Here is a 24,945-nt window from a genome sequence, read left to right as displayed (position 1 = left end):
ATTAAACTGCTGGCCTTTAGTTCACATTTCTCAGGTTTTTCTCCCATAACTGCCAGCTATCCTCCTCAGCATGTTGTGTTGAAGCAAGAGAAATTAAAAATGTGAATGTGTAGTTCAAAGTCTCTCCCTTGCTAAATGTGGATTACCCAATCCACATTTTGACAGAAAATGATTACAACTCCCATTTTATTCTTTTGGAGCAACTTTACTGTTTCTTTCAGAAAGAATAAACAAAAGATGATCACTGAATACATATGCTGTGACTCTGCAGGAGGAGAAATGCAATAAGAAAGTCAGATAATTTGATAGGAAGAGTATCAGACCAAGCTCTGAAGGAGAGCAGGATATGAGCATCTTCAGTATTCTGCATTGAATGGGTAGTCCTTGTGAGTTTTGCCCCTGCAGGGAATAGAAGACTTCCTTTTAGTCATCATTTTCCTTTCTAGTTTTGCTTAAAGAAGCCACCAAGGTGGGATCTGAAGTCTGTAATTGAAGGATGGGTTCAGTCCAGATTTGTTTTCCCCTATAGTATGTCTTTTTTATACACTTTGAACATCCCAATTACTTCATCATTCAGGCTCTTGGCATTCTAGGCAGTATTTAGATGTAAAACCTCTGAGTATATAGTATTTTTAACTTAGGGTTTGGAGAAGAATACTGAATGCTACCACTTACATGCTCATTGTATAGACTCTCCAGTTTCTGTTAAAGCTGAAAATAGTTGCCATCTCCTCTTTGGTCAATTTGAAGTCAAACACCTGAAAAGTGAAACAGCTTGGAATCACCTCTTTGAATAAACCAGAGGCTGTAAGCAAAATCCACAAAAATAAAGAACAAGTCTGCAAGGGAGGGTAGCTGGTTAGAAGACGTGACTGCTTCATGAAAAAGGCAGCTGTATCACCAGGAATGCACTGGCAGAGGGAATAGAAAAATTCATCCAAAGTTGCAATTACACATGCCAGCTGTTGCAGGGCACTTGGCAGGCTCTTGCATCTGCCACTTGTGAGTGATGCATCTTTCTGTCCACATCTACAAGATTTCCATATTTCACTTAATCTGTCTAGGCTTTTTGAAATCCCAATGACCAGTTGCAGTCAAAAACCACTGGATTAACAACAGAGCAGCACGGTTTGTTAAACAAACAACTGTTTTCTTAACACTGCTTGCTCTACATAAGCCTTTTGTGGTGCACTGCTGCACTCAAGTGCCAGTGAAAAGCCATGTGGCAATTCATCTCCAGTCTGCAGAATACAAGACACCACAGAAAGTGGCTGCTAGAATTATCTGAATAATTAAAAAGACTTGGTTCAGTCCTGCTCTCCGACTGTAACCTTAAGTAGAGTGTGTAAACAGACAAAAAGCCTGGTGTTCTTGCCTGAGCAAGGAAGAATGATAAAGGATCTTTTCCCTTGCTGTGCAGGGACAAGCCAAGCCATCCCTGAGGGGCAGCCCCTGCTCACTCCTGATCCCCTCACCTTGAAGTTCTCTGCAATGCGCTGTGGGGTGACAGATTTGGGAATCACAACCACATTTCTCTGGATCTGGAAGCGAAGGAGAACCTGCAAGGACAGACAACTCAATCATTCCTGTTGCTCTGGAGGAAGCAGAGCTGTTCCAACAGCTGTTATCCCTGTTTCCAATCATTCCTGTCCCTGCAGCCCTGTGCAATAATACAGAACCCAGTGCAAAACAACTAAATAACTATTTAGTGCAGTACAACACGGCCTGAAGAGCAGAGAGGGATGTGGTGGAGCCTCACAGGAAAGGTCTCCTTTCCCATCCAGGTTTGGGCCAGTCAAGCCTTCCTGCTCTTGCAGACTTCTATCAAGGTTTCATCCTCTGCAAGAGGACTTGAGATGAAGACTGAAACATTCCAGCACTTGAAGACAGGTGAAGAAAATTTTCATGATGACAGTCAGAGCACACTTAGAGAGAGTTCATTGCAGGCCTCACAGAAAACAGCCCCTGCACTGCTGACAGGGAGCCAAGAGCCAGCCTGTCCTCTCCATTGTCATTAGCTCTCTTTGTTACACGAAGAGGTACCCACAGTCTGGCATCCACCTACCTGGGCTGTGGATTTGTTGTGTTTGGCTGCAATTTCCTTGATCTTGGGGTCATCCAGCAGGGAAGGATCCTCTGGCTTAGCCCTACACAGTGGAGAGATAACAGCAGAAATCTGTTTTGAGACCAATGGCTAATACACTCAGTGTCTCAGTGCTCCAAGCATTATCCACACCAGCTCCCTCACACTGCAAAGCAGCCTTACCATGGTCTGTCAGGAGAGCCGAGGGGGCTGTATGCTGTCACAGCAATCCCTTTGGACTGGCAGTAGTTCACCAGCTTCTCCTGGGTGAGGTATGGATTGCATTCAATCTGCCAGCAGAAGAGCACAGAGACTGACAGAATCCAGCTGTAACTCACTGCAGGGATTAGCTTCCAATGCTCTTAAAGGCTGCTCTTTGTCCTCATGGGCCACTCTTTGCAAAGCATCATTCACCTGCTTCTACAGTGACATTTCTTGTACCTCTGGGTCTTTGCTCTGGGGAAGGAGCATTTCATAAGGCTCTCTTCTGGTTTCTTTCTCATGTTCTGAGGGCCTTCTCAGATTTCTAAGCAGTAGCTTAGCAAATACTGAAAACCCCAATGCCTCGTATACTCAGCAATAAGGTGGAGTGGGATGAGAAGGACATGCTGCATCTGCTCTGTTCTTCCCCCCAGTCTGTTCTAGACATAAAAGCTCCCTTTCTCATGAATTGGTGCCCCTTTCTCATGTGCTGTAGGTTAGGAAAAAGATGCTTTTCTCTCCCCGCCAGTCTGTTTTAGACATAAAAAAAGCTCCCTTTCTCATGAATTGATGCCCCTTTCTCATGTGCTGTAGGTTAGGAAAAAGATGCTTTTTTTCCCCTTTACTTTTTGTTGTTGTTGTTGTTTTTGTTGCTACATGTAGAGGAAGGACTGGCAGGGCTCTGGAGACTGAGGGAATTCAGTACTCTTAGTGAATATGCAAGAAGCTTATGCGTTTTTTCCCCTTTCGTTTCTGTTATTGTTGTTGTTTTTGTTTCTACATGTAGAGGAAGGACTGGCAGGCTCTGGAGACTGAGGGAATTCAGTACTCTTAGTGAATATGCAAGAAGCTCTGAATTCAGAACTGTAAGAGATGTCTGAGTCTGTCCAAGACCCCTTGATGGGATAACCTTCTGCAGCTCCTGCATACAAAAGGGCAGTGGCTGCTGTATGCAGACAAAGACTGATTTTTTTAATATATATGTCTGTATAAAACCCCTTTATTTTTTATTTTGCATAAATCAGGGTAGATACCAGGAAGCCACTAATGTGTCAGTAAATGCTGCTTCTGTATAGAAGTTAAAACTGACCTCCCTTTCCAACTGGGTGACTGAATTGTGGATTCCTGCATGACAAAAACACATACTGTGTGAACAGTTGTCTTCTATTAACAACAAGGTTGATGCCATTACTAATAACAGAACAAGTATTTTAAGAAGTTCTTGTTGTAATTTGTGTACCACAACTTCATTCCCTCTCAGAACACAGATCTACAGCATCTTTATGTGTACCCAGAAATAATCAGAGGGCATAATTGTGCTGTGTCTGCTTTGTTCTTCCTTTTTGCATCTCCTCAGGCAGCTGTAATTGGATCTTTATAATCCCGCAAAACCTGCAGTCACTTTGCAGCTCACCTGGACATTTGCAGGTTTGTGCTTCAGTCCTGGCTTGTTCAAGATCCTTTCAATCTGCTCATGGTTGAAGTTGGAGACTCCAATGGCTTTTACCAGGCCAGCATCCACCAGCTCCTCCATGGCCTGGCAGAGAGGGGAGCACAGTCAGCACCAGTGTACAAATTCCTTCCAGGCCCTGAAGGAATTATTCCTTGTGTGGCTTCATTTCCCTTCATGGGCAAGGAAAGACAACTGTTTGGAGCTGCAAAGATTGTCGCTTGAGGGAGAGTGACCTCTGGTGTATTTGTGTCTTCCAAAGGCTCCTTTCTTGAGATGGCAGAAATTCACTCTCAGTTATTTTCACATGGGAAATAAGGATAATCAATGATGTGTTCTTGAGCCAGTGTCAGAGGGCTGTAGTGCAGGCTGTGGGTATGATCCCAACCTAATTTATTGAAAAGCTACATTGCATATGGTGCAATAAATACATAAGAACTTTGTGGCTGCTGAAAGCAATGAAAGCATGGAAAAGGCTGACAGCAACACAAAACATGATTTCCACCATGGATGAACTTACCTCCCATGTATCTAGAAAATCTGTGTTGCTGGGTATAGCCATGCCTTTGTCATCTGCAGGAAACAGCTCCTCTCCTGCCTGTCAGTGAAAAAAAAAAAAGAAAATATTTAAACACTCTTATTATTGGTGAGTTAATACCAAGGCAACTGAAGACCATGATGGCTTTAGCTACTAGTACAGAAAATATTAATATTTGTCTAGATTGTTCCTGGCAATTTTGCCAGCAGTTATTCCTAGTAAGAATGATGCAGAATCATTCCTACTAGGAATGTCAAATGTATCTCCTAGACCAAGCAAATGGTGACTCACTAAAACACATACAGATAAACACTTGACTTATTTTTTGTGGAGCAAACAAGCTTCCTGTAGTCCTCTACTATTCCTTTAAGGGAGAACTGGGGTAGTTTTTTTGAAGGATCTGTTAAGGTCCCAGGAACATTTAAGTCAGGTTTAAGCCGAGCCACATCTACTGAAGAAGGTTTTATGTAAACACACGGGCGTCCTGTGAGGGGAGCCTCAGCTTAAGTTGGTGGCAAATCAGAACACCCAAGATGTACAAACTCAGAACACCCAAGATGTACAAACCCCACATCTCCACATCCAGTGTGCAGCTGTCAGAGTATTATGCCATGACACTTTTACTCAAGCTCTTTGTTCACACAAAACTAACCATGACAGCTTTGCAAGTGTGACAAACAGTTGACAAGCTCAAGAGCAACAGATAGGATGGAGGTCTTAACTTGTCTGCAGCAGAAAGAAAAAGCCAAGACCAGACACAGACTGAGACATCAGATCCTTTGAAGTACATGAAGGATGCGATGTATTTTATGTACTTCTGACATGGATGTCAGAAAGTCTCACCTTTTGAAATCCAGCGTCTGTGGAACAACTTTAAGGCTCCTAGAGCAAAGGTCAGCTCAATCTGTATTAAGGATTCAGTAATTAAAGAAAGAAATGGAAGACAGAAACATTCTCTTGTTCTGTGATTCTGTAACACACAGAGGAAAGAATTTCTGCCAGGCAGCAAAGTACATCCTTGCTTCCCTCAAAGGAGGAAAGGATGATTTAGACCAAAGTAGAGCAGCATGAGTCAGTCTTGCAGCCAGGGGCCTGACCTTGCTGCTGCCTCTCTGTTATCAGGAGGGCAGAGGACGCTGTGCAGGCAGCGCTCAGGGGCACAGATCAGGGCACAGCAGAGCAGGGTGGGCAGCACCAGGGCAGTGCTGGCACAGCAGGCACGGGCTCTTTCTGCAGCAGCAGTGGTGCTGCAAGTGCTCCTGGCACTGCTGAGGAGCTCTCCCAGGAGAGAAAACCAAGGGCACTGCTGCTACTGTACCTTGAATCCCAGAGGCCAGTGCATCAGGTACAGGTCCAGGTAATCCAATTTCAGGTCAGCAAGAGTCTTCTGGCAGGCTCCCTTCACCAGATGCTTCTCATGAAAAGTGGACCACAGCTAGAGAAAAAAACAAGGTAGATTGTGACCTCCTGTCTTAAAGCTTTTTCCTGAAGAAAGAAAAAAAGCTAGCTCACTTTCTAGGACCATTTCTGCCTAACATGTATTTTGCACAGTCCCATGAAAATGGAGAATGTGGGACACATCTTAAATAATTCTCTACAAAATACAGTGACAAAAAGAAGATTCTACCAAGAATTCCCTGAACTGTTCTCCTAATTATTCCATGCTATAGCACAAAGCCTTTCCCTACTACTCTGAATTTCCCTCTATGCATATGCAAAGCTTTCCCCTGGATCCTAGGTCACCTTACCTTGCTGACAACAAAGAGATCTTCTCTTTTTACAATGCCTTCCTTGATTTTCTGCTGGATCCCTTCCCCAATCTCACTCTCATTCTGGTACACGTAGGCACAGTCGAAGTGGCGGTACCCGGCATCGATGGCAGCCATCACTGCAGCTTTCACCTGCCCAGCTCCAGACTGGAAAAAGAAGGTTAAGAAGATCCCAAATCAAAGCATACAGGCCATTTCTTAGTTATCTAGCCACTAGAGAAACACATACAATGGGGGTTGAAGTAGAGTTTTTCCATGCCATGTTCTTAAAGCACTCATCATCTCACAAATGCAGGCTGCTGTGTTTGAAGCCAGCCTCCAGCCATTTATTCTAAGTCCAGTCCCAGGCAAGCACAGCCAACAGCCAGGTAGAGGAGAGCACCCAGCACTGCCTGGGATGGACCAGGGGAAACCAAGTTTTGTGCCAGGGAGCTCTGCAGTGCCCTTGCTCAACAGTCCCTGATTCCCAGTGCTGTGTCTAAGAAGAGAAACAGTCAAATGGACCAGCTGGGAGAGTTTTAGTTCTGTGGGGAGGGCAGTGGTCTACACCTCAGTCATCCACATCACTTTGGAGTGTTGCACTGTGCTCTAGCTCATCTTATCCTGGGGCACATCCCACCTGTAACTGGAACTTTATGTCAGCTGCTTCATTCAGAGGCAGAGGAGCTGTGCAATTCTGTGTGTTTCTGTATCCTGCAAGGGCGTGTAAGAGTTATTAAGGAAATGTTGGCATATCTTGTTCACACAAACCCAGCAATGTTTGTTTCTAGGCATTGTGTAGATCAGTGGTTTTGTAGCCATCGTAACCACAGTGCAAACCTCTTTGTCAGAACTTGCTCAAAACGCATGAATGCTCTTCTAAAGCCATACCTTGTTATCGGATGATTCTCGGGGACCCCGCCCAGATTACACAGCACGGAAGCAGCCGGGAAGGGCTCCAGTGCAGTGGCACGGGAAGGGGCTGGGAGAGGGGCCTGGACGGGATAGCAGGGATGGATGGGTGGATGGATGGATGGATGGATGGATGGATGGATGGGATCCGCGCATCCCTGGCGGCTACGGGAGGGACGGAGCCTCTCCCAGGCTGGGGACACCCAAGGGTCACCTCTCCCCCGCGGCAGGAGGGGGACGGAGGGCACGGAGGGCACGGCGGGGAACGCGGCTTCGAAAGCAGCGCCGGGGCTGTGCCTGCGGAGACCTCCGGAGGGATAGGGCATCCCCAGCAGCATCCCGGGCGGGATGGCGGGGATGGCACCGGGGACGTGTCACCGAGCCGAGCTGTCCCCGCTCCCTGCCCACCCCTCCGGAGGAGCTGGCAGCGGGCGCGGACCCCGCCCCAGCGAGAGCGAGCGATCGCTGTCCCCGTTACCTTCCATGTGCCCAGCCCCACGAGGGGCATCCCGGCCCCGGTGTAGAGCTGCACGCAGGCGGCCATGGCTCCAGCCGGGAGTGCTGCCCGGTAGTGCCGCCCGCAGAGCCCTTTAAGGGTGGCAGAACCGTGCCCGCCCCGGCCCGGCCCCGCCCGCCCGGGACAAACCGGGCTGGGCCGTGCCGGGCCGGGCCAGCGCTGCTGCTCCCGCAGCTGCAGGGCGGGCTCTGGGCTCCCTCCGAAGGTGGGATGGTGTTTGTCACAACAGAAAAGTGATCTCCGTTGTATTTATTTTAAAGAAGAATAGTATTTTTAAAATGTTTTTTGAAAGCTGCTGGAGAATAATAGATGTGGTGTTGAAACTTTGCTGCATGCTCGTGCTTGGAGAATCATTCAGTTGGCAATATAATAGTGTATTTTTCTCTGTGTGCCTTTCCCACAGCAGATGCCCAGCTGCTTTTGCTCTTTTTCTGCCCTGCTTACAAACAATAGTTTGTCTCTGTGATCCTCCTGTTTTTGACAGCACCACCAGCCATCCTCAGCAGGATGTGATGTTTCAGTTTACATCACGAAATAGTTATGTAACACAGTGTTTGTCATTTACTTTTGATTTCCCCTCTGGATTCCTTCTCTGTAGAGCTGCTCTGAGCATGCTCAGACTCCCGGGGTTTTGTTTGGGGGACAGTGAAATCAGTGGAAAGACTGTGATATTAGGAGAACAGTATCAAAGCCAAGCTGTTTGCATGAGAGGCCTGCTGCCATCCTAGTCTGGGGGGTTTTTCCCCCAATGTTTTTTTGACTGAGAGGTCTCTGTCTTTTAGAAAGGATTTTGGGCAGAAAGTTTCCATTTGCTGTAATGTGTCCGAGGTCCATTATCCTGTCTCCCATAAATGAAATACTCAAGCCAAAAGTACAAGTTTTTTTCACACCTCATTTGAGAACAAAAGCTTCTTTCTTTTTAATCACACACAAAGGCCAAGTTCTTTTTGCATCTGTCATGGAGTAAGGGAGCACTAGACAATGTGACAGTGCTAAACTGGATTCACCAAGTGCATCAATGAAGGAAAAGCCTGGCAGAGAGAATGTGACATATGCACTGAAGGAGTCTTGGTACATATGAGCTATGGGTGATAAAGAGACAGGAGAATGATACCTGGAAATATTAACGATTTATAATAGTGTGTGCCCCTCATAAACTACTCCAGTGAGTCAGGGTGGACATTCAGCACTCAACCCTGACCTGTGTCAGGCTCTGGGCAGTGGCTCAGCACTAACACATGCTCCTACACCTCGTGTCCTCATCGTTTTGGATATCTGCATGGGTGTAGTCATGTTTCCCCACAGTCTGTTTTATTGAGGGCTTGTAAAGCTAGATCGATGTCAGCACAGCCTGGCAGCCAGAGCAGTGCACACTTTCACCACAGAGCTTTCCAGAACTTCCAGTTATTGTTCTCCTGGCACCTTCACACCATATGTACCAAGACTCCTCCCACAATTCTTGTCTGCACCAAGTGGTCAGTCATGGTTCATTATATCCAGTTATTTTAACTCCTAATCATGGCAAGTTCTTGATGCTGCTGTGACATTCAGTGTCTCAGCCTGTCATCTGCCAAGCACCTTTCATCCATCCTCACACCTACAACCCAGTCATGTACAGTGCAAATAGCTCAAGCTTGTCTTGTGTATTCACCCACTGCACACTGAGTTAAACATAGTACAGCACGAGCACTAAGTCAGTCAGCACTGGGCCCTAAAACTATTAACCTACACAAATGCTGCTTTTTGTTCATCATCTTGCTCTCAAGGAAGTCTCTTGACCACTCAGTTCTCAAGACACAGCTGAAACTCCACATGCCTCTGTGAGAGCCCACAGCTTGGTCTGGTGTGGATGTTATGGATCAGAATGCAGCTGTTCTGCAGGTGCCCACCAGCCCGAGGCACACGTGGACCCCTGAAGTGCCACAGTGTCACAGCACCTCCCAGCTGTGCCAGCACTGCCCAGCAGGCTCACCTGCACCCTCCACCAGGAGGGAGAGGTGGTGTCAGGGGAATCCTTCACTCATTCACATGGTTACAGCGAGCAGAGACCTGTCCCAGTGGCTCAGCACAGCCTGAAGGGAACACAACACTGCTCCAGAGTATGGTTAGTGAGCAGAGACCTGTCCAGTGGCTCAGCACAGCCTGAAGGGAACACAACACTGCTCCAGAGGCAGGCTTTAACACCTAACAGCACTAACATCTCCCACTTCCAGCAGGCACCCTCTGCTTCTGTGCTGTACCAGGCACCTGCTCAGCACTGCTGATCTCCCCTCTCCCCCAGTCTCTGTTATTCTGTGCTTTAAAAGTCAGACACCAGCAGACACCAACCAAATGAGCCCACAGTGACAGCAATGCAGGGTTTTCCAGCAGTTTCAGGTGTTGGTCTCCTGTGCTTGTTGACCCACAGTCCATACTAAGGTCTGTCTGCTCAACTGTTCTTTTCAGCATTGCTGTGACAATGCTTGTTACACCAAATTATTCAACTTTTGATCAAGACAGGATCTCAGTGTTCTTGTGACATAATTGAAAATTGAATAGGGATGATTATTTCCAATTACATTGTTAATGCAAGCTTCTTGGTTTGTTAGTTTTAAAATTAGAACAGAACTTCCAAACCAGCAGTAATTCAAATATTTTTATTTTGCTCAAGAATGAAATTGAACATCAATCTCTGTACAGTTTCAGCCTGTAAAAAAGGAACTGAAATAAGGCCCAGTATGAGTTGCTATTCATCTCTAGGTCTGGACACTTCTCTCATTTATTCTTATTTCCCAGAAAGCTTTGGGCTGTACTCCAGAAGTTAATTTTGTCTTTTACCTTCAGGCAGTGATTATGTGATTATTCAGGATAGATTTTTCTCCTGCACCTACATATCCTTAACCCTGCAGCATTAAGTGGTGCTGATGCAAGACAGCAGATAAAAATCAATTGCTAGTTCCCTCTTCTGTCTTCTCCTTTGCTATTTCAGCCATGCAGAGACACTCATGTAATGAGAATTATCATAGCCCACGTTTTGTTCTCCAGAACAATTGTACAATTTCCTTCCACCGAAGAAGAAAGCCCAAAGTCACTGAACACATATCCTGTGCCTTTGCTGGGAAGAGGGATACAGTGTGTCAGCTACATAGTGCACAATTTGAGGCAATGGTAGAAGCTCAGTAGACCCTGGGGGCCTGAGAGAGGGCAGGGACAAAACCATCTTCAGTATTCTGCATTGAAAGGGTACTCCTTGTGATTCTTGCACCTGGAGGAAATCAAGGAGGAAAGATTACTCAAGGCTAAAATAACTGCTATATAGAACAACAATGGGTGTACAGAAGAGCTTTCAAAAGAAGCTCTGAACTGAGTAACTGCAGAGTGAACCTAAGAGACTGGATAGTACAGAAACAGCCTACAGGACCAACAAGTTCCACCCTTTTTCTATTATTCAAGCACTAAACACTGGTGGGACCAAGTTATTTTCTAGATACAGAGTTAAAATTCACACTGCTTACAGAGACAGCAGCAGCTTCTGTGGCCTTGCAGCCAAGAGTTCCTGTCTTGGTGCATATCTGCAAGCAGCTGTGCTTTGTACTGCACAGCAGATGGTCATTCCCCTCCACAACCACCTCTCTACGAGCTGATATCAATTTATAATACCCCACAGAAAAAAATTACCCTAGGTTTAAAACTGCCTAGTGCTCGTTCCTCCCATATGGACACAGCCAAAGTTATCAACTAGAACTCTCATTTTGGAATTCCAGGCATACAAAGTTTCCTGGAGAATGGATTCACAGTGAATACACAGCATGACTTATCCTCACCTTTCAGTCAATAAAGTGGAAGTATAACAACAGATGCTTCATCCCCAAAATTATTTCAGATTTCAAAATATACCAAATTTGAACAGCTATAGCAGTTCCTGTGAGATCAGGACAAAGGTCATTGAAAATGTAAGAGTCTGAAGGACACAAACTGTGACTTACGTGACCATTGGGCAGATCCTCCAGTTTCTGTTTAAGCTAAGAAGGGTGGCCATCTCCTCTTTAGTCAGTTCAAAGTCAAACACCTAAAGAGAGAAAAACAGCTGGATTTAACTTCTTTGAACAAATCAAATTAGAAGCAAGATTCATGAGATTAAAGAACAAGTTCATATCAGAAAGGATGCTGGGTACAAGTGATGGATTCATGAAACACAGAAAGGAAAAGAAGTATCTTTGGATTTTCCAGACTCTGCTTCCCAGGCAGAGGGAAGAAACAGAAGAACAGGATGTGAAGTGTACAGTGCCTGACTGTGTTATCAGCACACTGTTTCCAACAGCTCTGTCTATTCTTCACTGTAGTTTTCACTGCAGCCCTGACTTCCAGACAGACAGAAAGAGCCCAGCCATGGCAAGGGTGCTAAAGGATCACTGCCCAGCCATCCCTGAGGGGCAGCCCCTGCTCCCTCCTGGTCACTCACCTGGAAGTTCTCCACAATGCGCTGGGGGGTGACGGATTTGGGAATGGCAATCACATTTCTCTGGATCTGGAAGCGAAGGAGAACCTGCAAAAACAGACAACTCAATCCCTCCTCCTGTTCCCACAGCTGTTTCCCTGAGCTGTCCCCACTTCTGCAGAGCTGCATTTCAAATCATCCCTGACCCTGCAGTCCAGCTTGCACTGCCTGGAGAGCAGAGAGGGAAGTGGTGGAAGGCCCCATGGAAGGTCTCCTTTCCATTCTGGCTTTGTCAATTCCTTTCCTTAGCATCCAGAAGTTTTGCACTATACACAAGGCTTTAATTTCTTCAAAAGAACTTGAGATGTGACAACTGAAGACGAGTCAAGAAAATGTTCTTGACTGATGGCCAGAGTTAGTAGCAGGCCACAGAATGGACAGCCTGCACTGCTTTTTAACAAGACAAAAAGGCATCATTGTTCACAGGTAACACCACAGAGGCTGCTCCCTCTCTTCAGACATAGTTTCCCAAATTGCTGTGTTACAGGAAGGGGTATCCACTGTCTGGCACCTACCCACCTGTGCTGGGGTTTTGTTGTGCTTGGCTGCAATCTCCTTGATCTTGGGGTCATCCAGCAGGGAAGGTGCCTCTGGCTTAGAACTAGACAAAGTGGGGGAGAAAAGGATGAAACAACACAGAATCACTTCAGAAAGATTCTATCTAGCCCCATTAATTAAAAAAAACAACCAACATATATATATATATATATATATATACACCTGCACCATTACTCAGTCATAAATCACATGAAGCCACTTGGAAATTACCCGTCAGGACGTCCAAGGGGACAGTATGCTGTCACAGTGATCCCTTTGGAGTGGCAGTAGTCAATCAGCTTCTCCTGGGAAAGGTATGGGTGACACTCAATCTGCCAACACAGAAGCATAGACTGAGAGCTGTAAAACTACTGTAGTTTTTCTTTGCTCCAGAGGTTTTTCTGCATTCTAATTTCCTAATTAGAGGCTGACTTCACCCCACCCTGCAGGTGGCTTGTGTGACAATACAAGACTATAATTCTACAGGGCACCAACTTCTAGACTGTCTTTATGTGCTTTTTGGATTTTTTTCTGAGAGGCTTTATAAGAGTCAATCATTATGTCAGAATGATCCCTCATATGTGGATTCTTCATGCCTCCAGAGAGAATGGTTCCTAGGAAAACGCTCCAAAGTTTCAACAAGATGAGACAAAAAGGAAATATTCTGGTTTTGTTTGTATGAAGAAATGTCCAGAGAGAGGGATTTAAGTACACGTTTTGTCTACTTTGTTTTCCCTTTTTCCACTTCCTCATTCAACTGTAATCAGAACTTTATAATCCCTGAGCAGTATCCCCCGGCATTCACTTTGCAGCTCACCTGATTATTTGCAGGCTTGTGCTTCAGTCCTGGCTTGTTCAAGATCCTTTCAATCTGCTCACGGTTGAAGTTGGAGATTCCAATGGCTTTTACCAGGCCAGCATCCACCAGCTCCTCCATGGCCTGGCAGAGAGGGGAGCACAGTCAGCATGCAGTGGGTAAGACACGACTGAGCACATTTTTCCTGACATGCTCTGTTTGTCTTCAAGGGAAGCACATCTTTAAAAGCGCATTTTAAAATCCGTGTGCTTCCGTGAGTTCTTTCCAACTAATTCTGCATCCGTGGCTGAACATCCTGCAGCTGCTGAAGCCAACACCACTGCTGAGGACAGAAGATGTGACTCTTCCACTCGGGATGAACTCACCTCCCACGTCTGCAGGATATCTGTGTTGCTGGGGATAGCCATGCCTTTGTCATCTACAGGGAACAGCTCCTCTCCTGCCTGTCAGTGAGAGAGAAAGTGCTTGAAAATCTCTTGAGTGCTCTCAACTACAATATCTTAAACTTCTAGAGCAAGAGTGCTGATTCTTGTCTACACTCAGTCATTCCTTCCTGAGAAGTGGAAGGAATTTAAGGCATTTTTGCCAGTTTCCAGTACAACAGGTTTTTCTGCTGGACCCCTGGAAGTGAGGGCTCACCCAAACACCCCCAGGGAAACAAACCAGTCCAAGCTGCAGCCTCCAGTCTCACAGGTGCTCCCTTCAGGGGCTGTTCTTTAGTTCCCAATTAGCAAGAACTGTTTTGTTCTTTTTCCAGGGAGGCATCAACACTTTGGTCTACACAACACCAGCTCTACCTTTTGAAAAGAGCTCTGGTGTGCACTGACAGTTCTTCCATGACAACACTCAGTGCAAAGCCACCAACACTGGGACAGCTGGAAGAGCCTCTGTGTACAAGATATGAAAAGATGCCAGGACTGAACTGTGTTTAGCAGCTGTTTGCTGCTGTCACCATGAGAGTTTCATGGCCCTGTTCATATAAAGTTAAAATAAAGCATGCAAAAAAAGATGAGCATCTCAAAGGCAACAGGCAGAATGGGGACGGAACGGAATTCCTGTCCCAGTGGAACAACACTAAGGCTTCTACAAGCAAGGCCAGCTCAATCTGCACTGCATTAAGGACTTGGTGATTAAAGAGAAAAATGGAAAACAGAAATGCTTTCTTTTGCTCTCTGACTCTGTAGCACACAAAGGAAAACTGCAAAGAAGCAGCAAAAAGCAACCCTCCTTCCCACAAGGGGTGATTTTGAGATTAACACACATTGGATTTGCAAGAGAAAAGGAAAGAGAAATGTTTTATGCTTGGAGCTGGGAGAGCTGCCTCTAGTTTCTCTAGATTTGAGTCAGATTGCCATCATTCCCAGGATCAAAGGGAATGAAAGCAACTGCCTCTGGAGCAGAGGCCAAGAGCCTGAGTCACACAGCATCAAGCTGAGCACCACAGCAGTGCTGGCACAGATAACAGGCATGTAACTGTCTTTGTCAGGCAGAACAATTGTTGGGCTGTTAAGCCATCCACAAGAAACAAAGTTTAGGGCGTTGCTGCTCCTGTACCTTGAAGCCAAAAGGCCAGTGGACGAGGTAGAGATCCAGGTAAGCCAGCTTCAGGTCTGCAAGAGTCTTCTGGCAGGCTCCCTTCACCAGAGGCTTCTCGTGGAAGGTGCACCACAGCTGGGGACAAAAACAGGGCAGACTGTGACCTCCCGGGTGATGCTCCCGGGTGCTGTCCTGCCCAGCCCGGGAACGCTCCCTGTTCTTTGGAATGGCAAGTGGGATGAGGCCTGCTCAGTGCTCTGCACCCGCAGCGAGGCCTGGGCTGCACAGGACACAAGAGAACGGTGTGAGGAATTAACTCACTGGCAGTACAAACTCCTCCAGGGCTACGGCGTTTAACTGTGCAAAATGTTAGATGTTCCGAGCACAGGTAAACCAGTGTGTCCATAATCCATGACCTGAGCCATACCTTGCTGACCACGAAGAGGTCCTCTCGTTTCACAACGCCTTCCTTGATTTTCTGCTGGATCCCTTCCCCAACCTCCTTCTCGTTCTGGTACACATAGGCGCAGTCGAAGTGGCGGTACCCGGCATCGATGGCAGCCGTCACCGCAGCCGTCACCTTCCCTGGGGGGGACTAAAGGGAAAAAAGGGCAGGGGAGGTCTGGGTGAGGGATTCTCAGCTGCCTCCCCGTCCCGCAGCGCGGTGCCCGCCTCACCTTCCATGTGCCCAGCCCCATGAGGGGCGCGCTGGCGGCGGCCCCGAGCCGCACGCACCCCGCCATGCCCGCCATGGTTCCCCTCCGCGCCCGCGGCCAATCAGCGCCGCCGCTTCCGCGCGAGCCCGCGGCCACAGCCAATCAGCTCCCCCGGTTCCGCGCGAGCCCGCCGCGCCAGCCAATCAGCAGCGGAGACTGCGGCCGATGGGGCTGGCCGGGCGGCCATGGGGCATGCAGTGGGAGGGAGCTCCGTGTGGGAGGGAGCCCCTGTGGGAGGGAGCTCGGGCCGTATTTCAGAAGGAAACACACAAATGTACAAATAAACAGTAGGCGGCCTTTTAATTTCACTTTAGAAACTGACTCTGCAATTTCGGAGAGGCAAAATACGCTGTGCGGATGGCGTGTTTAAAGAGCAATGAAAAATAAATTAATTTATCAGCAGGATCCTCCGAGTGCTCCCTAACAGCCTGTCAGGGCTGCTTTGCTTGTGCTCGGAGAATTCCTTCAGGTACAAGCATAAATCTGAAATGTATACAATGGTGTGTTTTTCTCTGGACACCCAAGATTTTCCTGCCTCATTTAACTGAAGGCAGACAGGATAATCACTTTTCCCTTTAATCTTGCCCCGGGTTTCTGGCCAGTCCCTGAGAGGTGACAATTTCCGTCCCAAAAGTGTGGCTGGGATGGTCAGATGATGGCAGGGCCTTTGAGAAAAGAGTGTGTGTTGGAACAGAAAGTTTACATTGCTGAATGGTGTGCATTCAGCTTCCAGATGCTTGTTAAGGCAGGAATAAAATGGGGGTAGAGATTTAATCTGATTTTAAGACATTTGCCTTTCTTGCAGTGAGTTCAGACCAAGCCAGGAGCATCCTCCGAGGTCCCACCAATCTCTCTGTGTCTCCTCATTATTATTATTTTTTTTTGGAAGCTCTGTAATAAATCTTTTATTTGTCTATTAAAACCAGGGCTGTGGCTGGTGAGGGGGGCACAAGGTGGGTGCTGAGGGATGGCAGGGGAAAATGCTGAGTGTCCCAGGCAGGATCTGTGTCCCCACAGAGCAGGTGACTGCACCCCACCCCTCTGTGCATCTCTGGCTGCGAGGGTTTGGGGTTTTTCCCACACTAGACAGAAAACTTCCCACCAATTAGGTTTTTTGCATTTTAAAGTTAATTTTATTTAAAATGCGTGACCCCTCTGATGAAATTGTGGATCTGTGGGGTGTGTTTGTCAACATCTGTTTTCTACTGATGCAAGACTTAAGGCAACCAGTGAATAGTGGTGCTGTAGAAAATATTATTTTTTTTCTTCCAAAACCCCCAAATGTTGTGGGATAAACATGCCACGTCTTCACTGGCAGCACCAGGGGAGATGGCACCAGAGGTCTAGTGAAGGCCATGTTACAAACACCTTCAGTATTCTGCACGGAAAGGGTATTCCTTGAGATTTTTGGACCTGAAAGAAATGAAAGTGGGAGTGTTATTTTCACCCATGATCTAAATGTGATGTAGAGATATGTTGTGTGCATGGAGGAGCCACCAAGGGAAGATGTGCAGCACAGAGTTACAGCAAGAACAGGTGGAGATACATGTTCTCCTTTCTCTCATACAGACAGAGATGAGTTGAACATCCCATTTTTTTGTAATTCAAGAGAGTTTCCTGAAAACTAAGAATTAAAAAATAGAATGTAGTTTCCTTTCATTTATTTTTTTGTTTTTAAAGTGAAAACATTAAGCCCTCTCTGGAAAATGTTATTTTTTGGGACAAACCAAAACCACTTGGAGTTTGAGTTGGTGTGATTTTTAAAAAAATGAATTTCATGTTACCTAGAAGCAGTGACACAGATTTTAAGATTTAGAAGAAAACAAGCAGCATCACTTACACGTTCATTTCACAGATCCTCCAGTTTCTGTTGAAGGTCAGGATAGTTGCCATCTCCTCTTTAGTCAGTTCAAAGTCAAACACCTAAATACAGATACAAGTGGAAATCACTTCTTTGAACAAACCTAAGAGAAATACAAGAGCAGCTCCACACTGGAGAATCCACTTTCACACTTGGACCACTGAAGTATGAAGAACAACTTGTTTTATGGACATGAGGGATTATTTTATGAACACTGCTGATTCCAGATAAGATGTTTCTGCCATGTTCCTGTGTGGGGATTCCAAGCAAGCTGTGCCTGCTCATCCATCCACAAGCCATGGAACAGGGAATGGTACCATGGAAGGATTGCTGATTAAACTCTGAAGAAGTAGGGCTGGGTTAACACTCAGTAAATGTAGTTATGCAGGTAAAGTGTAAATTAAGCAGGAAGAAGGAAGATCCCAGCCCTCTTGCTGCAGGAGGCCATGGCAAGGGTGCTAAAGGATCACTGCCCAGCCATCCCCAGAAAGATCCAGCACAGCAACAGAGATCTGTGTTTAAATAAGAAATGAGTGGTGTATGTGCAGTCTCAGTGCTTCAGCCATAACCCCCACCAGCTCCCTGGCAGATTGCAGAGCAAATTTACCATGGTCTGTCAGGAGAGCCAAGGGGACAGTATGCAGTCACAGCAATCCCTTTGGACTGGCAGTACTTGATCAGCTTCTCCTGGGTGAGGTATGGGTGAGATTCAATCTGCCAACACAAAAACAAAGAGCCTGACAGTGGCAGAACTGCTGTGATATTGTTGTGCTCCATAAGTTATCTCCTAGTCCAATTAGAGACTGCTTTTTTCCCTAATTTGACAGTGGCTTGCATGACAATACCCATCCTTATTATATTAAACCACCTATTTGATACAAAGTGCTTATACAGTTTTTGCTGGGGGGTGTTTCCCAAAGCTCATCTCTGGGTTCTTTATTATTCCAGAAAGGCTGTTTTCAGGAAGATTCTCCAACATCCTTAAACAGTGGTTGAGCAAGGTGATAAAATAAAAAAATAGAGTATCCAAGTGCTGTACTCTGAAATATCCATAGAGAGGGATTTAAAGTACATGCTGTGTCTTCTCTGTTCACCCTTTTCCCATCTCCTCATTCCACTGTAAATGGAATTTATAATCCCACAAAACCAGTACCTGCAGTCACTTTGCAGCTCACCTGGACATTTGCAGGCTTGTGCTTCAGTCCTGGCTTGTTCAAGATCCTTTCAATCTGCTCATGGTTGAAGTTGGAGACTCCAATGGCTTTTACCAGGCCAGCATCCACCAGCTCCTCCATGGCCTAAAATAGCAAAGTCATCATCCAGTGTGCAAGGCAGCTCATGATAATGTTCTTCCTAATGGGACTTGTTTCCCACCACAAGCAGCACAAAAGAACTGTTTAAAGTTGCAAAGTTCTCTGAGGGAAAAGCAGGTGCTGGCACATTAATGCCATCTCACCCAAGCCCAAATTCTCATTCCCTGAGTGTGTAGAAATTCACACTGAGTTGCATGAGAAGAATGATGATACTCAGTAATCCACTGTTGTGCAAACATTGCAGGGCTGTCCCACACATTGTAGGCCAGATCTCAACCCAAAATGTCTTTATTTCTGTGAAATTTGTTTGAGCAACTCAAGAAAGGCACAAGAATCGTGGTGATAACAACTGTGCAGTTGTTATTGTTCCACAGTGAACTTTTTCTAGCTTCAGTCTGGTGTGCATCTCCACTGGAAGTGCTTGTGCAGCTCCAGTCAAGTAAGACACTCAGAGAATAGGAATAACCAGGGAAGGATTAAGCATCCCCATTTAAGAAAAGCTATTTTGTACTGCCTTAGGTTCCTCCCAGCTAATTTTGTGTGAACAGGACAACAGTTCTCTGACTGCTGAAGGTAATGGAAGCATGGCAAAGACTGATGAGGACAGAGGACATTCCTGTTCTGTTCTGAACTTACCTCCCACGTCTGTAGAAGATCACTGTTGCTGGGTATGGCCATGCCTTTGTCATCTTTGGGAAACAATTCCTCTCCAGCCTGTTAGAGAGAGAGAAAAGGCTTGAAATAACTTCAGCTGAGACACAGAGGTTATTTAGCTGTGTAAAATCACCCAACAGGGATGTAAGGAGCTAAAGCTAATACTTTAGCATTTAAAAAAATCAAGTAATTCTCACCATAACTTAACTAGTTCTTCAGTCACTTCTTATTTCATGCATTTTTGTCATCTATTATCCCAATAAAGGTTTCTACTGGACTGTCTGAAGTGATGATCCACAAAGTGCATGCAGGGAAGTGGTTAACTTATAGAACAATATTCTGGAGTCTTATATGAATTAACTTATTATTCAAACAACAGTTTCTTTAGGTGTTTTTAAAAAGCTCTGTGGAGGATTGACTTTGCCCCTGTTAACCCAGGCATTTATACTGGAGTGCGTCTGCTGACAGATGTCCCATGGGGAGGCTCACTGTTGAAATTGCTGTATTAGAAAAATTAGAGCAGCCTGTAACTAGACAGTATGGCCAAAGTATTTTGAATTATTGGAATAAATATTGTGCAGTTTTACTTAACAAATTTGTCCACATAAAGCTAACTAAAACAATATTGGGGGAATGGAGCTGAGCTCAAGAGCATAAGGTAGAATAGTGATTTTGATAGGTATCTTTTTGAAATCCAAACCCTGTGAAACAACACTAAGGCTCCTACAGGCAAGGCCAGCTCAGTCTGAACTGTATTAAGGATTTGATGATTAAAGAGAGAAATGGGAAATGGAGGTGTTCACTTGCACCGTGTGATTCTGCAGCCTGCAGAGGAAAGAATTCCTGTCAGGCAGCAAACTGCACCCCTCTGTCCCAGGGGCTTTTCTTGCAGCAGAGCACACCTTGTGTGTGTGCAGGAAAGGGAAAGAGGCACAGCTTTTGCTTGCAGCCAGGGGCCTGACCTTGGTGCTGCCTCTCTGTTATCAGGAGGGCAGAGGACGCTGTGCAGGCAGCGCTCAGGGGCACAGATCAGGGCACAGCAGAGCAGGGTGGGCAGCACCAGGGCAGTGCTGGCACAGCAGGCACGGGCTCTTTCTGCAGCAGCAGTGGTGCTGCAACTGCTCCTGGCTCTGCTGAGGAGCTCTCCCGGGAATGAGACCTGCTGCTACTGTACCTTGTAGCCAAAAGGCCAGTGGATGAGGTAGAGATCCAGGTAATCCAACTTCAGGTCAGCAAGAGTCTTCTGGCAGGCTCCCTTCACCAGAGGCTTCTCGTGGAAGGTGCACCACAGCTGGGGACAAAAACAGGGCAGACTGTGACCTCCTGGTTGTTGCTCTTGGGTGCTTCCTGCACAGCCCGGGAATGCTCCCTGTTCTTTGGAAAATGATGTGGAATGAGACCATCCTCGTGCTCTTCAGATGTGGCAAGCTCTGGCCTGTGGCTCTGGGGGCAGCGTGTGCCAGTCTCTGGTTCCATGAGTTCACCCATCATTTGTGCCACCCCTTTTCCCCAGGTCTGCCTTGGCAGCAGGGGGCTTTCAGAGGCAGTGCTGTATCTGAGTGTTGTTCCTGAGCATGCACAGAACTCTGCACTGCATGTAGCAGGCAAAGCCAAGCAGGTGTAAGACCAGCCACAAAGAGTGGTTGCCACCGACCTTTACTTAGGTAAGAATTAACTCCAGATTCCAGCTAAGTAGCCTGATTTTTGTAATGAGAAAGGAAACTCACCAACCCCAGCTTCCCTGGGACACGTGCTGAGCAGATTGCATTGTCCCAAGGTGCCCAGAAGGACACCTCCAATGGCAGGGACACCCCTTTGGCAGTGCTCTGAGCCCAGCCGCTGGAACAAGCACCAGGCAGTGGCAGCCCGTGTGCTCTGCTGTGCTGCAGCATCAGCAGGGTGTCATTAGCAAGCTGCTGATGACACCGAGTGGTCTCTGACCTCTGCATCACTACCTTGCTTCGGGCTACCTGGTCCCCTCTGCCTTTTCCTGCTTCCCTTCTTTTGCACTAAGCTATCCACCCCCCAGGACTGCCGGGTCACCACAGCAGGGTGCAGTCACCGTGCATCCATCCTAACTCTCCCTACAGGATGGGGTGAGGCTGTAAGCTTGTGTCAGGAGTGACCTGAGTGCTGTTCTGATCTACTTTTTCCTGCAGCATAAAAATCAACCTCCAGGCATTTATCTGTAGCTCCACTCCAGCTCACTCTCAGCCAGGCAGAGCAGAGCCCCAGGCACCAGGACAGCTCTCCAGAGCTGCACCAGGGGCACTGCAGTAAGGTGCTTTACCCTGCAGCTCTTACCTTCCAGGTGCCCAGCCCCACGAGGGGCATTTTGGCAGTGGTGTTGAGCTGCACGTAGGTCGCCATGGTCCTGCACTCCCTCCTGGTTGCCTCACCACAGCTGCCTCTTTCCTGTCTGGTTTAACAGGGCAGGGGACAATGCTGGGGCGTCACTGGTGCTCTGGGTCCTCCCATATCCAGCAAACAAGGCTGTGGCTTTTTCCCTGTACAGCCAGCTCACAAAGGTTAATGTGAAAGCTGAAATCAATTAAAAATTGACGAGGCGATTTACTTGGCATGGTAGCAGTGTGCCCTGCGAACCTTTGCCTTATCAAAAGATAAGGGCTGAGGGCAGGTGTGCCCTGATCGGGCTGGTGTTTCTGCTGGGATCAGCTCCTGCAGTGCCCTGTCCTGCCCCTGTGCCTCTCTTGTGCCATGTGCTGAGGTTCTGACACCCTGTTGCAGTTCCCCCCACAGATTTCCTGAGAGAGCAGGTTTCATTCAGTGAAAAGACCCAGGTTTCGTTCCTGCCCAGTCCCAGGGTAGGGTGTGATGCAGAGGCCCCTTGATCCCGAGCTGCTCCTTCACTGCTGGGTGTGTGAGTGTGAGCTGAGCCCTTGGCTGGAGCAGCGTGTCCCCCTTGATGGAGCCTTGTCACCTTGTGTGCTGATGCTGGAGAAACCTCAGTGTGAGGTTGCACAGGAAGGAGTTCCTTTTCACCTTCCAAAGGTGTTGGTAACCACTCCTCTCAGGCTGAAAGGTGTAGAACAGGGAAGTTCATAGAAGGCATGCATGCCAAACATGAGAAGTAAAATTAAGTCCCTGTTTTTGCCCAGTCTTAACAGGATCGTAACTTTGGTAAAATTCTAGAACTGTCTTTTCTTCACTTCTCCTTGTTTTATTATTGTGGGCAGCAGGCTCATGTCTATGGCTTGTTTTTTTAGCAGCCAGTGCAGTCATAAAGGAGTTTAATAATGCAATGACATGTGAGTAGAAGAGAAAAGGTGTCCTGTACCTTCATGGTCATTGTGGATGCCATAGATTATTACTGCCACAAACTAACACACCCTTTAGCACAAAACCAGAGCAGGATCCAGGGTGGATGGATGTGTTTTAATGTTTGCACACACGGGGGCAGAGTTAAACTTGTGTATGGCCACTGCTTTTGCATTTCTTCAGACTTAACTCAGCAGATTGAATTGGGTATTGTATTCCTTAATTTTTGTAATAATGACAAGTTGGAAAGTCTCTGTTCTTCTGCCTCTTTTTCTAAAAAAGGGTAAGAAGAAAAAAAAATAAAGGTGGCTTATATTTGTAATAAATAGACTTGAAAACTTTCTGGTAGGGACTCAAAAGATACAAACCTGGGTTTAAAGAGGAAATTAGCCAGTTATCATCAATTTTCTGATTTGTCTGATCCTTAAAGACACAAAAAATAATTTCCTTTTCCCTGCTGTCTTTTGCACTGAAATGTATGAGACAGTCTCCTGCTTCAGCTCACCACTTGTCTCAAAGATGTTCCAAAACTTGCACTTCTAAGTGTTGTCATGTATGTGGTGGTGGGGGGAATCAAGTCTGTTTTCTCCCTCCTCTTAACAAGGTACTTACCTTCAATATTTATGTCTGAGGAGAAGCATGAGGACTATCTAAAATTTAGTATGGTTGGATTTACTCCACCTGGGAGCACTCTCGTGTGCTCAACAGCTGCAGCTGTTTTTGGCTGCAGCTACCTGTGGGGACCGTGGGCCATGTGCAGCTGCTGGGAGGCAGAGTGTGCTGCACAGACCTGGGTTGTTAAGTGCACATTTGCAGCCAGAGGCTGCTTCCATTGGGAAGTTTGCCATGGATTCAGCCTGGAAACAAGCCATTTGTTCAAAACTCTGCCAAGAGTGCCAGCTCTTTGTTCTGCCAGTGCAGTACCAAACTCTGCCTAACCTATTCAGCATGTTGGCCTGGTGTGCTGGGAATGGCTGCATGTTGTGATTTCAGCAGTTTCCTCATCCCCAGAGATCCCCTGGCATCCCCCTGCAGCTCTCAGTGCAGCAGCAGTGGCTCAGCAAAATGGGCAGAGAAAACTCCTCAGCTCTGCATCCCAGTGTTGGCTCGGCTGTGCTGGACTCTGGGGGACAAACCAAGAACAGTAAGGGCAAGGATTGACCTTTTCCCTCTTCCCAAGGACATTTCCCACTCTAGTGTAAACCAGTGAGCTCAAGAGGTGCTGGGATATCATGCAAGGCTGACAAAGTAGCTGCTCAAAATGGCCTTTTTTGAACTTTTTCTCATGCACTGTATGTCACCCTCTGGAGAAAGATGGGCTTTCCAGAAGGAGTAGTCACAGCCTGACCTTTCCACAGCACACCAGAAGCCTGAAACTAATATATTTTGGGTTCTCAGAAAAGCCCAGCCAGTTGTGTTCTGAAGCTGGAGTAACTTTTACTGTTAATAGAGGAAAGGGGAAAATCTGGGGAACATCAAGTTGAAACTACCCTGAAGAGGAACCTTTCAACTTAGCAGAACTGCAAGAAGCTACAGTTCTTGAGAACTACATCAAATGGGGTGGTGGTTTGGTGATAAAGAGAAGTGTAACTTGCCAACAAGTGGGTACCTGAGGGTAAACAGGACAGGAAGATATAGTTAATAAAACTGTCAGGCAGTGGGGAGCAGACCCCTGGAGGCAGTGGAGGAGGTGTTGACAGCAGACAAGGGCAAAACAAGGCATGTTCATGATATTTCCAAAGAATAATATAGTTATATTTTCTTCTGAGTCTTGTCTACATGAAAATCTTGCACTGTTTCATTATGCTGATGCAAATGCCTTTTTTGGACACATATCAGTTGAAGTATGTTGTGTATTGATTTAGCTTAAATCCCTTCCTTACCACTTCAGTTAAAACAGCAGAAACTACTCCAGCAAAATAACATCCATCCTCCAAAAGACTTCACATTAATTTAACAGCATCAGCTTTTGAAATGGTTTAATTAAACTGCAACTTCCTTGCACAGGCCAGGACTGGTTGCTGTGGGAGCAGAAACATGCCAGTGTCTTTTGTGTCTTTTCTTTAACTTGTAAAAAGAAACCTTCTGATCACAGACTGGAGAGGTGGATTAATGTGGGACTGGCAAATATTTTGCTTGATTTTCTCTAGGTCAAGCCCTACAAAAAGAGCAGGTACCAAAGCATCAGCATGGACCAAACCTTGTCAGTTGTTTCTTTGGGAGAATGGGGTTTGTAATGAGGGGATAGGCAACCTCAATGAAATAGGAAGAACACCAGGGCCAGCATCCAAACCCATCTCATCTAT

General features: G+C 46.5%; 1 protein-coding gene and 1 long non-coding RNA gene across 5 annotated transcripts; both read right to left on the bottom strand.

Annotated features, from left to right (window-relative positions):
* Positions 1 to 189: 189 nt before the first annotated feature.
* Positions 190 to 21,808, bottom strand: LOC120501564 (aldo-keto reductase family 1 member B1-like). Of its 4 annotated transcripts, none has more exons than XM_039707988.1 (10): positions 21,665 to 21,808; positions 6,021 to 6,188; positions 5,591 to 5,707; positions 4,255 to 4,332; positions 3,699 to 3,821; positions 2,267 to 2,373; positions 2,066 to 2,147; positions 1,476 to 1,559; positions 676 to 758; positions 190 to 399 (listed from the first exon to the last, which is right to left on the bottom strand). In XM_039707988.1, exons 1-10 carry the CDS (start codon positions 21,728 to 21,730, stop codon positions 357 to 359), a joined length of 951 nt encoding a protein of 316 aa, XP_039563922.1. In that variant the 5' UTR covers positions 21,731 to 21,808; the 3' UTR covers positions 190 to 356. The 4 variants fall into 4 exon arrangements, with proteins under 4 accessions (XP_039563922.1, XP_039563923.1, XP_039563924.1 ...); XM_039707989.1 differs by lacking the exon at positions 21,665 to 21,808 and adding an exon at positions 7,411 to 7,542; XM_039707990.1 differs by lacking the exons at positions 190 to 399; positions 676 to 758; positions 1,476 to 1,559; ... (4 more) ...; positions 5,591 to 5,707; positions 6,021 to 6,188 and adding exons at positions 10,071 to 10,693; positions 11,415 to 11,497; positions 11,891 to 11,974; ... (4 more) ...; positions 14,835 to 14,951; positions 15,244 to 15,411 and having other exon boundaries at positions 21,665 to 21,745.
* Positions 16,643 to 17,457, bottom strand: LOC120501566. The gene is made up of 2 exons (XR_005627346.1): positions 17,373 to 17,457; positions 16,643 to 16,945 (listed from the first exon to the last, which is right to left on the bottom strand). It is a non-coding gene; the product is annotated as an uncharacterized LOC120501566 (long non-coding RNA).
* Positions 21,809 to 24,945: the final 3,137 nt, after the last annotated feature.

The sequence above is a fragment of the Passer montanus genome, unplaced genomic scaffold, assembly GCF_014805655.1.
Source record: "Passer montanus isolate IOZ18808 unplaced genomic scaffold, ASM1480565v1 scaffold20, whole genome shotgun sequence".
Taxonomy (NCBI): Eukaryota; Metazoa; Chordata; class Aves; order Passeriformes; family Passeridae; genus Passer; species Passer montanus.
This window is presented reverse-complemented; position numbering and strand designations above follow the sequence as displayed.